The sequence below is a fragment of the Physeter macrocephalus genome, chromosome 7 (assembly GCF_002837175.3).
Source record: "Physeter macrocephalus isolate SW-GA chromosome 7, ASM283717v5, whole genome shotgun sequence".
Classification (NCBI taxonomy): Eukaryota; Metazoa; Chordata; class Mammalia; order Artiodactyla; family Physeteridae; genus Physeter; species Physeter macrocephalus.
In genome coordinates this window covers 32,887,952-32,903,729 of record NC_041220.1, presented here as the reverse complement: position 1 = coordinate 32,903,729, position 15,778 = coordinate 32,887,952, and the positions used below count along the sequence as shown (strand labels likewise).

Here is a 15,778-nt window from a genome sequence, read left to right as displayed (position 1 = left end):
TTTGGATCATCTTTACTATCATTATTCTGAATTCTTTTTCAGGTAGACTGCCTATTTCCTCTTCATTTGTTAGGTCTGGTGGGTTTTTACCTTGCTCCTTCATCTGCTGTGTGTTTTTCTGTCTTTTCATTTTGCTTATCTTACTGTGTTTGGGGTCTCCTTTTTGCAGGCTGCAGGTTCGTGATTCCCGTTGTTTTTGGTGTCTGTCCCGAGTGGCTAAGGTTGGTTCAGTGGGTTGAGTAGGTTTCCTGGTTGGGGGGAGTAGTGCTTGTGTTCTGGTGGATGAGGCTGGATCTTGTCTTTCTGGTGGGCAGGGCCACGTCTGGTGGTGTGTTTTGGGATGTCGGTAGCCTTATCTTGATTTTAGGCAGCCTCTCTGCTAATGGATGGGGCTGTAGTCCTGTCGCTGGGTCTTGGTGTTGAGATGGAGATCTCTGGGAGATTTTCGCCGTTTGATATTACGTGTAGCTGGGAGGTCTCTTGTGGACCAGTGTCCTGAAGTTGGTCCTCCCACCTCAGAGACACAGCCCTGATGCCTGGCTGAGACATCAAGAGCCTTTAATCCACACGGCTCAGAATAAAAGGGAGAAAAAATAGAAAGGAAAGAAAGAAAGGAAGGAAGAAAGGAAGGAAGGAAGGGAGGAAGAAAGGAAGGAAGGAAGGCAGGGAGGGAGGAAGGGAGGGAGGAAGGGAGGATGGAAGGTGGGAAGGAAGGGAGGAAGAAAGGGAGGAAGGAAGGGAGGAAGACAGGAAGAAAGGAAGAACGAAAGGAAGGAAGAAAGAAAAGATTAAAAAAAGTAGGATAAAATAAAGTTATAAAAATAAAAAATAATTAGTAAGAAAAATTTTATAAGAAAAACAAAAAAACGGTTTGGTCAGAACCCTAGGACAAATGGTGAAAGCAAAGCTATACAGACAAAATCTCACACAGCAGCACACACATACACACTCACAAAAAGAGAAAAAGGGGAAAATAATAATATATATTGCTCCCAAAGTCCACCTCCTGAACTTGGGATGAATCGCTGTCTATTCAGGTATTCCACAGATGCAGGGCACTTCAAGCTGATTGTGGAGCTTTAATCAGCTGCTTCTGAGGCTGTTGGGAGAGACCTCCCCCTCTCCTCTTTGTTCACACAGCTCCTGGTGTTCCGCTTTGGATTTGGCCCCGCCTCTGCGCGTAGGTCGTCAGAGGGCATCTGCTCTTCGCTCAGACAGGACGGGGTTAAAGGAGCAGCAGATTTGGGGGCTCTGGCTTACTCAGGCCACGGGGGAGGGAGGGGCACAGATGGTGGGCGAACTTGCGGCGGTAGACACCGGCGTGACGCTGCACCAGCCCGAGGTGCGCTGCGCGTTCTCCCGGGGAAGTTGTCCCTGGATCTCGGGACCCTGGCAGTGGCGGGCTGCACAGGCTCCCGTGAGTGTAGGTGTGGAGAGTGACCTGTGCTCGCACACAGGCTTCTTGGTGGCGGCGGCAGCAGCCCTAGCATCCCACGTCCGTCTCTGGTGTCCGCGCCGACAGCCGCGGCTCACGCCCGTCTCTGGAGCTGCTTTACGAGGCGCACTTGGGTCCCCTCTCCTCTCGCACCAGGAAACAAAGAGGCAAGAAAAAGTCTCTTGTCTCTTCGGCAGCTCCGCACCTGTCTCTGGAGCTCCTTTAAGCGGCGCGCTTAATCCCCTCTCTTCACGCTCCAGGAAGCAAAGAGGGAAGAAAAGGTCTTCTGCCTCTTCGGCAGCTCCAGACTGCTCCCGGACTCCCTCCCGGCTAGCCGTGGCGCACTAGCCCCTTCAGGCTGTGTTCACGCCGCCAACCCCAGCCCTCTCCCGGCTTCCGACCGAAGCCCCCGAGCCTCAGCTCCCAGCCCCCGCTTGTCCCAGCAGGTGAGCAGACAAGCGTCTCGGGCTGCTGAGTGCTGGTCGGCACCGATTCTCTGTGTGGGAATCTCTCCGGTCTGCCCTCCCCCCCCGCACCCCGTGGCTGCGCTCTCCTCCGCGGATACCGAAGCTCCCCCTGTCCGCCACCCGCAGTCTCCGCCCGCGGAGGGTCTTCTAGTGGTGGAGACCTTTCCTCCTTCACAGCTCCCTCCCACTGGTGCAGGTCCCGTCCCTATTCTTTTGTCTCTGTTTATTCTTTTTCTTTTGCCCTACCCAGGTACGTGGGCAGTTTCTTGCCTTTTGGGAGGTCTGAGGTCTTCTACCAGCATTCAATGGGTGTTCTATAGGAGCAGTTCCACGTGTAGATGTATTTCTGATGTATTTGTGGGGAGGAAGGTGATCTCCGCGTCTTACTCTTCCGCCATCTTCTCTCCGCCTCCCCTTCCGCCATCTTCTCCTTGCCCCCAGATACTTTTATTCTTACTTTACAAATGATGAAATCTGAGGCACAGGGAAAGTAAATAAATGCCTTAAGCTTTTGCGCTAATAAATGGTGGAGCTAAAATTTAAACCATGGCCAGTGGACTCTAAATCCTGTCATTTGGCTGTGGTATGCAAACGTAGTTGCCAATTTATTAAGAATTGGTTACATGTGTTTTCTATGAATATAGTAAATACTATGCAGCCACTAATGAGAGAAAAGCACAACTGATGTATTGATGTAAAATGATGTTGAAGATATATTATTAAATGAAAAAAGCAGAGTACAGGTTAGTTTGGAATTATGATCTTTTGAAAAAATATGTATGTTCCCATATGCTTCAAAAAAATTTTAACAAACTGCAATGGCTGTATTTTGAGGGTGAGAAGAGTTGTAAATGATTAGGTTTTTTCTAATATTCACAATTTTTATAAATTTGTTTAAATTTGTATTAATCGTAGATTGAATAGTGAGAATAACTTAAGGATAGATTTTTACATTTAATCTTACTAATGTACTCAAAGTTGTTTCCTTATAAATTCACCGAATTTCATGTATTTTGGGATTTATTTCTTTTTAAATAGCATCGAAATTGTCTATGCTTTAGTGATAACCTTCAGTGAGTAGGTTACAAAGTTATTTAGGAAACTGTGCACAGGAAATACATTTTAAAGGGGTTTATTGAAATAGGAAACAAAGGGGAATTTTGGTGATAGCATTTTTCAGGAGGTTATTTGGAACTTACATGTCTGGTATGCATTTAACATACTATCTGATGGCAAGCAAACTGCTCTGTTTTTCCCCCGTCTTTTTTTTTAACAAGAGACACCTTTTGAAAAACTATTTTCATGCAGCTTTAGACCAGAGGAATATCTTTGAGAATTTCAAAGCATCCTTCTGATCATGTATTTATCTCTGGAATGCTGTGTCAGAAATCACAACTCTCCTCATATCTTAAGAATTATCAACTTCCAAGCAATAGCTGGAACGTTTAGAGTAACAGCTACATGAGTGGAACCTTGCTGAAAGGCTGCCAGGTTGTGGGCCTTTGTGTATGGCAAGGTGTTTGTGTTCATTCCCATGCCAAAATTCTTGCTCTTATCTAATTTGAAGATCCTCTCTGGTGATTAGCAGATGCCAGGGATTTATCTTGATAAAGTTCAAGGGCTTGTCTGGCTTTTCAGCTAGATCCTTAGGGACTAAAGTACTAGGCTTAAAATGCTCTTTTCTCCTTTAGTGAACTATTTGCATGTTAAAGAAAATAGCATTTATGTGAAAGTTTGTGATAATTCAAACTGATATAATTCTGAAATGGAACTTCTGAACCTTAGTGATCTGGAAGACATTGTTGCTTTCTGTCGTTACTCAATAAAAAGAAATCTTTTAAAAAGTATCCCTAGTTCAGGTAAGAAAAAAAAAAGTCAACAGTGTTTACACTCTCTATCTCTGGAGGCTTAGGAAAATTACTTCTTTCTCATCTGTAAAATGGGGATAATGATATGTAGTACTTACCTCATGGGTTGTAATAAATAATTCCCTCATAGGTTGTTATAAATATAAATAACATTCATATATGTCCTTAGCATAGTGCTCACAAATACTAATTATTCATTAAAGTTGGTGAGTATAAAGAAAAAAAGCAATAATATGTGAAATTTTATACTTTAATATTTGGTTTTTAATTGAAAGTTTGGAAAAATAGCTTATATAACTAAAAGACTTACCTGTCTTCCAAATTTTTTGTGCCAAAAAAGTTTGAAGTGCTTTTTGTTAAAATTGTCGGCTGATACTAAAAATTCAGTAATTTGTTTCTTGAAAATTAACAAGGATTTCAATTTGTCTTTTAAATAGAAACTTAAGCTGTAGCCTGAGAATAATGCCATTTTATTAAAACTTTTAAGACATGCTTACTAGTTTAGATTTACACTTTCATACATGGTAAATATGATAGCTTAAAGATCCCCCTGTGTTGAAGATTTTAGTCTTGTACACAGAATTTTTATAGTTTAACAATAGTGAAAACAGTTGGAATGAAAATATCCTGAAATCTGCCTACTGCTTAATGTCCTTTTAAGTGAATCTTTGTTACTGAATTTTCTTTGTTTTTATGTGGCCCAAAACTAAAGTATTATTATGTTACTTCCTCAGTGATGATTTGAATCAGTCATTGAATTTGGACATTGATTAATTTTATTTTTCTATTATGTACTAAATACATAGCTGGGCTAAAGAATGCAATTTTTCCATTTCTGAGCGGATATATTTTTGTATTTTAGTAGTAGTAGTACATACATAATTTTATATCTTGGAAATCTTTATTACCATCGCTTATAGATGATTATAATATAGAATTACTTTTAAATGTTAATATGATTGTGGTGATGGTTGCACAATTCTATGAACATTCTAAAAACCATTTAACTGTATACTGTACATGAATAAATTGTATGGAATGTGAATTATATCTCAGTAAAACCTAAAGGTCAGTATGAGGAAAACAGTTCAAATTAGAGGCTCTTGTTTAGATAAACCCAGAATTGTGGGACAGTTCTGCCATTTACCTTGGCAACTTACTTTACCTTTCTGAGGTTTACTTTTTAAATTTTCTTAAATGGAGACAATTTGTATGTTAGGATTGTTTTGTGAATTGAGTACTAATTCTTGGCATATTGTCAGCGCTTAATTGTAGCATTCATTAATAAGTTTTTAAGTTTATATAATAGGATCATGTAGAAGCACAAATAGTGAACTCTGACTTGGCAATCTGGGGAGGCTTACCTTTGAGCAAGGTTTTGAAAGGTGAGAAGGAAGTTTGCTGGCAAGCAGGACTAAGAGGAAGGCATCTTGGTAGAGAAGTAGCACATACAGAGGACTGGAGTTGTGAAAGCATGTACGTGCTCAGTTCAAGAACCATAACAGCACATCACAGTAGTGTGTAAGGAGTGCTAGTTAAATGTAAAATTCATATAGGAAGCCACACTTCAGATGTGTCAGAAATGAGAATATGTGAAAGGTATTGGACAATAAATATTTACTGAACTGAAATAAAGTATAGTTGTTATTCATGGTTGAAAACATTACTAATGGCAGTTGTTTAAAGGAGTAGAAATGAGGTCAAGTTCTTTTGTTATCTTTTATTAACTGTGCCATCTTGGACACATAGAAATTGTGCATATTATGGGACATCTGTAGTAAACATTTTTTTTTTGTTACCAGCTTTCCAACATTTTATTATGAAAATGTTCAAACATACAGAGAAGTTGCAAGAATTGTACACTGAACACCCAGAGACCCACCACTGAGATTCTGCAATTAGCCTTTAACTGTTTGCTTCATCATACAGTTCTCCATATAGCCATCTCTCTATTCATCAGTCATTCTTATTTTTTTGATGCGCTTCAGAGTAAGTCACATACATCATATCACTTCACTCAGACATTTCAGGCGCAGATCTCTAACCAGACATCAATACTGTTTTTAAGGTAAAATGTACGTACAACAACAGGCACAAATTTTTAAGTGTGCCATTTGATGAGTTTTGACAAATTAAACACCCGTGTAACCTAAATTTCCAATCAAGATATCATCAGTCTTGAAAGTTCCTTCATGCTCCTTCTCAGCCAATGCCTGTCTCCACCCCCCACAGGCAATTATTGTTCTATTTTTTTTAAAGAATAGATTAGTTTTGTTTTTTCTAGAACTTCATGTAAAAGGAAATACAAAATTTATGTTCCTCTGTATACAGCTTCCTTCACTCAACATAATGCTTTTGAGATTCATACGTGTTATGTTAATCAGTAGTTTGTATCTTTTTATTGCTGGATATTATTCCATTGTAAAAACACACCACCATATTTTTATTCATTTTTCTGCTTAAAGGATTCTGGGCTATTTCCAGTTTTTGGCTCTTATCAGTAAAGCTATCTGAATGTTATAATACCTGTTTTTTGTGGACTTCAGTTATGTGGAGTAAATTTCTAAGAGTGGAATTGCTGGTACATAGGGTAGGTTTATGGCTTAAGTTTCAAATATAGAAAAAGCAATTTTACTTTTCTAAGTGTTAATTTCTATTGCTCCTATCAGTACTTGCCTATTGTATGAGTAAACTAAATCTTGCTAGTTCTTTCTTTTGTGAACAAATGTCAAAGTAAATTCTCCATATTCCTTCCCACCCCGTCCCCCCAAAATAGGTTTCTAGGAAATAGGTAGGTAGAGATTTTTTTAAACAATAGGCTTGTAAATATTTGCCCCATGGTAGGTAATATACAAATTACATTTTTTATTGTTTTCTGAATGTGCTACCAGCACATGTGTACACACACACACACACACACACACACACACGCACGTGTGTGCACAGAGGGGGTCATCTACTCCCCCTAAAGTCAATAATCTTCATCCGATATAAGCTACCATGATTTAAGCACACCATTTTGGATTGAGGGCTCAGGTGGCTGTTGCTTCTATTTTTTAGTGTATAGTTAACATTGGCAGTCACCCTTATAATGATGTGACACCAGCTACCCCCAAGTACATTGAATAAGCCATGCCTAGCACAAGAGAACTTGATTTAATTGGCAGCAGTGTTTGCTGTCACATGATAGGCACTGAAGTAAAACGAAACCAATTTCACTTTGTATTATCTCTTTTTGATGTAACAATAAAAACAAAATGTATTTTGAAAGTACTGGAATTATATAATTTTCACTGTTGAATACATATATTGGGTTCAAGTATCTAAGTAACTTTATTTAGGAACTGAATACTTTAAAGCTGTTAAGGGAGTACTTGAAGCTTGCAGTTACAGTATTGTCAACAAAAGATGTGATTAAATAAATTGAATGTTGAAGACTTTAGGCTTATGGTTAATACCAGGTAATTAAAAGTAAGCACTGCTGTGGGAGTGCATTATATATCAGCTGTCCTCTTTACCTCATTAACTGGGTTTTTGCATGTTTATGGAGCTAACTTCAATTAAAAATGCCTTTTAAGTTATGCCTGTTAAGGTCTTTTAGTTACTATTTTGGTATAAAGTATTACACTTAAATGAAATTGGTATATCGTAAATACCTGTGTTTGAGTAATACCCAAGATGAATAAATTTGATTATTTGATATTTTTACATCTAGGTTTTATGCCTATGCATTGTTTTTTCTATGTAATATTATCATAAGACAGTCTACAAGAGTTAAAAAGTAAAACTTTGGTTGTATACATGTTAAAAAATTGTTCATACCTGCATTTTCTTACCTTATAAGATTTCTAAGGTTTTATCATTTCAACTTAGTGGTGCTTTAAAATCCTTACAGAAACATGTTGAGTTTTCTGCTTCACTTCTGTGGTTAAGAAAAAGTTAATTAATTTTCCACTTGAATGCCAAATTCCTTTTTTCCTATATACCTTTGGTTATATTTTAAGGTGGATAATTAAAGATGATCCTAAATTTAAAGAATATTGTAAATATAAATTGAAATGTTAAAATTGATTATTATATTTCTGTAGAACATCGTCTCGATTCTAAAAAAATGAAGTATAAATAACTGAACACCACTGAAGAGATTTCTTATTGAGAGTATATTCTAAGTTGTACATCAAAATAGAGATAAGAAAAAATTAGGAAAAAGAAGTTGGTTTCCTATTTTCTGTTTTGAAATTCATGTAATTAACTTGAGTGATCTTCTGTATTTTAAAATTTATTTACTTTCTTTATTACAGAAGTGTCATCGTGGCAACAAAAAAATCAGCAGTCTTACCTTCCACACTTACAAGTATACCTACCAATGCTGTCAGTGTGGTTTCTTCAGTAGATTCAGCCCAAGCCTCAGATGTGGGGGGAGAATCACCTGGTGAGTTTGTTATCAGCGATTTCAGCAAAAAAGTTCTTATTCCCATTGCAAAGCTTAGGATTTTTGATTAAGTTAAGAAGTTTTGTTAGGCATATTTTAAATGATTATGCTTTTGTATTATGTTGTTGATTATTTGATGATTTTCTGAATAAATTTGAGTAATATGAAATAAATCAAGGATTTTAATACTTTCTCCACTTAAACATAGTAGTGTATGACAGATTGGATGCTGCTGGTTGGGTGGATGAATGAATGACAGATTTATTAAAATACTTTTTTTCTTTCACTTGAGAAGATGTGTATAGATAGTGGTTAATATGAGAAAGTTTTGCTGGCATTTGGTCTTTTAATCTCGTTATAAGTTGCCAGATGTTTATGTGGTATCCAGTACTTTGCTTTCTGTTGCATTGTTTTTGAATTAGACACTTGGAAAGGGAATGCTGCCCTCAAGTGTATCATCATTCTAGCATTAGTCATAGTAGTTCAATAACCCTTACTACAATTTGACTTTTGCCCTGTCTCTCTCTCTCTATTCCTTCCAAATGTAAAAGCCTTTTGGTGCACATGTATGGGTGCAAGATCCTAAATCCCTAGATGTTGATTGGAAGCTCACTGATAATAGCAGGTGAACTTGAAGTCTGTGATATTAAAAAGACCAAGTTAGGACAAAGGGAATATTATTTTATATAAGTAGTATTTTTCTAAGTGTTGTGCTATTTCATTAAAAAAAAAAAACTAAAAAAAAAAAAATTAATCCCCCAAAGGATTCATTCTTTCTTGTTACTCTAGGATGAGATTAATGAAAAATAAAAGGAATTTTGAAGGAATGACTAGGTGGATTATGTTAAAATCAGAAATAATGTTTTTCCTTCATCTTTTTTTTTTTGTGGTATGCGGGCCTCTCTCTGCTGTGGCCCCTCCCGTTGCGGAGCACAGGCTCCGGACGCGCAGGCTCAGCGGCCATGGCTCACGGGCCCAGCCGCTCCGCGGCATGTGGGATCCTCCCAGACCGGGGCGCGAACCCGGTTCCCCTGCATCGGCAGGCGGACGCGCAACCACTGCACCACCAGGGAAGCCCAATTTTTTTTTTTTTTTTTCCTTCATCTTTTGAGACATCTCAGGCCTCCTATCCAGTGTTCTACCTTTACTTGGTAAACTAGTATATCTCAGAGAGTTTTGCTGCTAACTTGATGTTTCTACTAGCCAGTTGTCAGGGACATTTAATTTTTCCTTTCTGTGTACTATATATCATGTGTTCCAGAAACAAAGACTAGGATTTTTTAAAAAAATATTTATTTATTTAAATTTATTTGGTTGAGGGGTTTAGTTGTGGCAAGCAGGCTCCTTAGTTGCGGCATGTGGGCTCCTTAGTTGAGGCATGCGAACTCTTAGTTGTGGCATGCATGTGGGATCTAATTCCCTGACCAGGGATCGAACTTGGGCCCCCTGCATTGGGAGTGTGGAGTCCTAACCACTGCCCCACCAGGGAAGTCCCAGGATTGTTCATTTCTTTTGTCTTCCCTGTTTTTCTTTTTCCTTTCGTTGTAGTTATTTTACTTGTGCTAACAAAAACTTTTTTTTCAAAGTTTTAAATGTGATTTAATTCTTTACACATTTCTTAGTGTTAATAGAAAATGCTCACAGTAGGTTAAGTAAAAAAAAATTACATGCAATACTTTACATGCTATGTAATCATAACTATGTGAAGTATGTACATACTTTTCGTACATGGAAAAAGCAAGGAAATGTACTCTGAAGTTACTTGAATATTTCCATGAATTAATGGAAATTTTGATTTTCAAATTTTTAATTTTAGTATATTTTCCAAAAATTTATCAGTAATCCTGTATTATTTTTATAATTAGGAAAAAATAGTTGCAGAAAAATATCCACAAGGAAACCAAAAGCTGCAGTGGTAGTAGACAGTTTTGTGCTGCCTTGTTTTTTATTTTATTAAAACATTTTTAAAAATTAATAGACCTTATATTTTCGGTCAGTTTTAAGTTATAGAAAAATAGTAAGTAGAGAGTTCCCATATATGCTCTCAACCTCACCCTCTCTGCATTTCTCTGTTGTTAACATCTTGCAATAGTGTGGTATATTTGTTACATTTTGTTTTTCATCATTCATTGTCTTAGTGAGAAACAATAAAGGAAAGTAAGTGTAGAACTCCAGCAAAATTTCCTCTTCTTTATTTTCTCTGCAAACTTCTGTTCTTCCACCTCCATCCAAAGGCCTTAAAAAAAATCAACTGTGATTTTTCTAGACGAGTCCCTGTTGGGAAAAAGGCAGATGTTACTAATATCTGTGAAACTTTCTGCTGTCTTTTAAATTCAGTAATAGTGAATTCCTAATAACTTCCCAGAGCATATGTAGTAAATTCAAAGGTTCACAGTACACTGAGTAAAATATTATCATCTTATTTTGAATATATTACCCTTTAATTTCAGTTTATGGGGCAAGGTAAATAGGATCCTCTGATTGCTTTTAAATATATTTTTCAAAATTCATGCAGTCTTTGTCTGACTTATTTCAATAAAGCCAGAAAAAATGTTAAACAAATAAATAACATTGGTACAAGGGAAAGAAAAAAAAATTCATGCGGTCTTCAGAACAGATAAGAAACAGAAAGAAAGCTGATATATGAGTAATATTTGATATAAAACAGTATAACAAATTTCTTTCTGAAGCCATTGTATATTTTCCAGTAAATTCATTATAATGTAAAATACCCTGAAGAACCACATGTGGAATCACAAAATAATTTGCTATCTTGAAGACTATCGTATTTATTTGTAAAACCCCACAAAACCCTGTATCCAGCCCATAATGTACCCTTTTCCCCCTCTTATTTAAATTTTGTATAATTTGTGGTGGTAGTGTTTCTCAAATAGTTCCCAGTTTTTTCAATTTTGGGGTAGAATTTGTAGTTCATTTCCTTTGTCTAGCTCCCTTTATTTAAAAAAAAATTTGTTCCTTTTTAAAAATGACTTAAGTCATTCTAAGTTGTTCTTGTGATGATGGTCTTTATTTTTGTCACTTGTTTTGATTTCCATACCTGACTTTTCCTTTCCTCTTCCTCTGTCACTAGGCTCTTGTTGTCACTTATATGGTGTCTCGATTTTAGTTTATTACTTCCATTCCATTGATTGCTGCCATGAACATTACTGCCTTGATAAGAAATCTAACCCAATTGAGTGTTTTCAGTCATCCTATTTCTTACTCTCCTGCAGCCCCATTTTTCGTGCTTTTGCCTACCATACTTGCCCTTGTAGTCTGTTCTCTTTTCACTTGGAATCCAAACAAATAGTTATCTCTCTGCCATCAATATTTTTAGCTGATAGATTTTTTGTTTTCTTTTTGGTGGATCTCTTGATTTAAGTTATTTGCCATTAAAAAAATAGGCTATACAGTATATCAAAGCTTATTATGCTGCTTCTGGTTCAAGCAAGATTTGGTAAAAATGATTTGTGGATGAATTGATTGTTATTGTGATTTCATGCTGAGTTGGGCAGTTTATTCTTGCAGATCTGGGTAAGTTAGGTATTATTCTTGGTTTGATCTTGGATTATTTTCTTTATATGAAAGTACAGTTAATATCTGTCTCTGTGGACCATAAACCTTTGTGTCTTGGGATGACTTCAGTTCTGAATTTTATAGTGAGTCAGCAACAAAAAGTGAACTGCTCATATTTAGTAATAGATTATTGGTTAATAAAAAAATATACTTGATAGTACATAGTACATTAGCAAAAATGGGAACTTCCTTGGAAGAAACCATGTGAATAGAAAGCATAAAATATGAGTTTTGTAGCAGAAAAGTTTAAACTATTTGGAAATTTTGATATCAAAATGGGATTTCTATGTTTTACGTGGGGCACAATTAAAGACAAACTAGGACTGGATCCCAGAAAAAGAATGAGAACTTGTCACCTTATGTGAGGTCAAAGATTTTTCTGTCAAAACATTACCACCCAAATAAATTTATAATTTTGTGAAAAAATTAAGGACTTGTAAATACATTATATTTTTATTTATTTATTTAAAAAATTTTATTTTTTATTTTTATTTTTGGCTGTGTTGGGTCTTTGTTGCTGTGCGTGGGCTTTCTCTAGTTGAGGCGAGTGGGGGCTACTCTTTGTTGCGGTGCATGGGCTCTAGACGCGCTGCCTTCAGTAGTTGTGGCACATGAGCTCTAGAGCGCAGGCTCAGTAGTTGTGGTGCACGGGATTAGTTGATCCGCGGCATGTGAGATCTTCCCGAGCCCGGGCTCGAACTCTTGTCCCCTGCATTGGCAGGCCGATTCTTAACCACTGTGCCACCAGGGAAGCCCTGGAAATACATTTTACAACAGTGTACATTATTAAAACTATGATCGGTATTCAAGTTTTGACTCTCATACAAATTTCAGATTTTAGTTTGAATAATGTTTCTTAGCTTTTGTAGCATTTTATCGGTAAAAAAGTGTAATATAATAATAATGGCAAACCTTTCATAAGAAGTGGTAAAAGATTCATCAGAAAAAACAAGGTTTGCCCTTTGTGTACGCATATTTATTTATAAAGAACACTAAAAGAGAAAATAGAGTTTTTAGTAAATATATCAAAATCTGTAAATTTTAGTTACTCATTAGTAAAGGTTTAATTGTCCAGACTATAATATGTGTTAAGATGCAGTTACTCTTTTTTCAAATATCCTGTGGTGTTTTCAAATATGTTTGATTTGCAAAGCGTAAACGATTAAAACAAAATTGAAGCTAACCCAATGAAGGAACTAAATAGACTGCTCTTAAGTAATTTATGTGCTGAGTGTTTGCTAATTTGCAAAATTTAAGTTACACTACTTACCAGAGTATTAGGCTCTACTGTGTATCAGAGCCATGCATATTATAAATTAGTATGTTTATTTTTAATGTTGAAGGAAAATTTTGATTCTTTGCTTTATATAATCTTTGACCCAAGAGGCTTATCTTTACTTATCCAATAAAAGTTTCTTTTATTTAATGAAGAATTTTAACTGGGCATATAGACTGTCCCTCCCTGAATTGGTCTGGAATGGGTGGGGAGGAAGAGAGGGAGAAAAGGAGAGAGAGGGCAATTAAAAAAATACCGTGTTTAGGGATTAAATATTGGCATTTGTATTAATAGTACTTTTTTGCAAAGGACATTATGTAGACCCTTAGGGACCTTGAATTAACAATCAGCTATTCCCTGGATAGATGCTGGACAGATGATCTATTTACATTTTCCCTTTTGTTCTTTTGAGTGTCTGGAAGACTGTCAGTTTGAAGGAGCCAGTTTATCAGTGCAAGGATAAGGAAAAGATAAGTCAGTACCATTCCATATGTTGGAAGTAGCTTCTGAATTTACATGTTTGATCACTTGTTGAAAATATTTTTATTGTTAAATTGATTAAAAACAAATTTGTCATAAATTTATGATTTTTAATCTGAGTTGAAAAAATGCTGAATGTACTTGGAAGTTACATTTTTCTGTCTGGTAGGAATGAAGGTCAACCTGGTGTGAAATTACTGAAATATTTAGTTTATTTTTTATGTGATTTTTTTTTTTCCTTAAAACAATTGCTAGTTGATTCACTTATTTTTGTTGGTAATGTATCTTCTTATGATTTGAAAAGATCACTTTATAAAAAATCCCTTTTTGCTATAGTCTTTTTAAGGTTTGAAAATTGGCATTATTTCTAGGGTAGTGTCAAGAAAGCATTTTTGGTACTGTTTTATTTAGAGCCACCAATGCTCCTTGACTTTTTCAAATTTTGATATATATATTTCAGCTCATTAAAATTAGTCTCAATTTGTTCAGTAAAAGCTAATACTGTTTTAAACTACTGTCTGACACCTCATACAAACATTTTCTTGCAATTTATTACTTCTATCTCTTTTTAAGTAGATGGGGGCTAATGTGTTCCTTTTCGTCAACTTCAGAAAAGCTCAAGAAAAAATACCAATTAGGCCTTTTAGAGAAAATATCTGATATACTGTAAAAAATATGGTCTTTAAAAAACTACCACTAGAAAAATAAAGCTCAAAAATACTTCATTAATTACTGATAATAGAAGTCAGTAGCCAACCGTGGTTCAATGATCTTATTGCTGTCGAGAATTTAGAAAATTGCAGGTGTCATTAACTGAGTGTAATAACACTATTTGGTCTCTGAAGTACTTCATTGAGTGTTGTGTAGGAATAGGAGGATTGGTCCTGACTGTCAGAAATACCACATACTGAAGAGTGAAAAAAATTTTCAATTTCACCTTGTCTTGCCCTCTAGTTTGAAATTTTATTGTGAGAAATGCAAAAATGGAAATCTTTTAATGGTGAAATGGGAATTCATATATGTCCTTTAAAAAATTGTCAGTACGAAAAAATGTGTACATACTTTAACTTCATTTTAAAATTAATCCTATGCATTAGGATGGATTCCATTCAGTTTGTTAGAGTTTTTATGTATAATTAGCTCTTGCTTGAGCAGGATGGTAAGGATGGGTGGAAGGTCAGCAAGAAACTATAATCCCAGTAAAAAGAAGAGTCAACTCTAATTATCCATGGAAGGGGAAGAAAATGTGTTGAGGAAAAGAGAGATTCACTGTGGATAAGTTCATCTTGTTGTGGGAATATGCTCACTCTAAGAGGTAGGCTCAGTAATTACGCAGAGGTTAATTGTGGAAGATTGCTGCAATGCCCTCTCTCCAAAGGAACCAAACCTGTGGGGGATAAAAGAGTCCACATTTCCAGATCCTTCTGTTTGGCTGAGAACTGTAATCAGAACTGCTGATTATTGATCAAATTCTGCCTAAAGACCAAGCATGTTTCAGGGAAGGTCAAGTTGTCCCAGATCTTTGCTGTTTCTTAATCAGTTAAATCTACAAAACCCCTGATTAGAGCCTGGCTTTGTTTATCTATATCCAGAATTAACTTTGCCTTAGTTAAAAGAGGCAGTTGAATCAAAGTGCCCAGATAAAGCTGAAGTGAGCCTTAGAAAATTGTGGGAGTGGTGTGAGGCAGTGACAGGCTGTAGGGGACAGTGGCTAGGTTTACCAAATGTTTATGGCCATGGGTTATTTTATACCAGTCTGATAAATGAAGCTGTTAGAAATCCACTTTTTATAGAAGTTAAATCCGGGATTGGTTTCTAGACTTCTCAAAAGAATTTACCTTTGGTTTCTTTCTTAAGTTTTTATGGTGAATTTTTTAAAAGGCACTTTATAAGCTTCATCTCATTTAAGTTACCTATGTTTAATGTCATATGAATAATTGTTGAAAATGTGGGTGTCTTTTCGGCCTGAAGTACAGACTAAAGGGAAACATGATAACTTCCTTTCAATATTTTAAAGGCAATCCTAGAGTAGCAGGGTAGGAAGGGAAGCTGTCACTCACTGTGTGTTTACTGTGGTACAGGCTCTAACTACGTTAATCCTTGAAATAATTTGGTGAAGTAGGTATCGCTGTTAATTTTACAGATGAAGAAAATAAGGCACAGAGAGCTTAAGTAACTTTGCCCAAGGTTACACAGCTAGTAAATGGCAGAACCCTTACTGTTTCCCGAAACATTTCAACCCTG

At 36.3% G+C, this 15,778-nt stretch overlaps 1 protein-coding gene across 8 annotated transcripts in view; it reads left to right on the top strand.

The window, feature by feature from the left end:
- LRBA (LPS responsive beige-like anchor protein) overlaps positions 1–15,778 on the top strand; it is an 813,910-nt gene that overhangs the window by 208,600 nt on the left and 589,532 nt on the right. For all 8 annotated transcript variants that reach the window (XM_055085920.1, XM_028491755.2, XM_055085924.1 and 5 more), the window contains exon 31: positions 8,072–8,202. In XM_055085920.1, the coding sequence (XP_054941895.1) occupies positions 8,072–8,202 (131 nt within the window). The remainder of the gene's footprint in view (positions 1–8,071; positions 8,203–15,778) is intronic.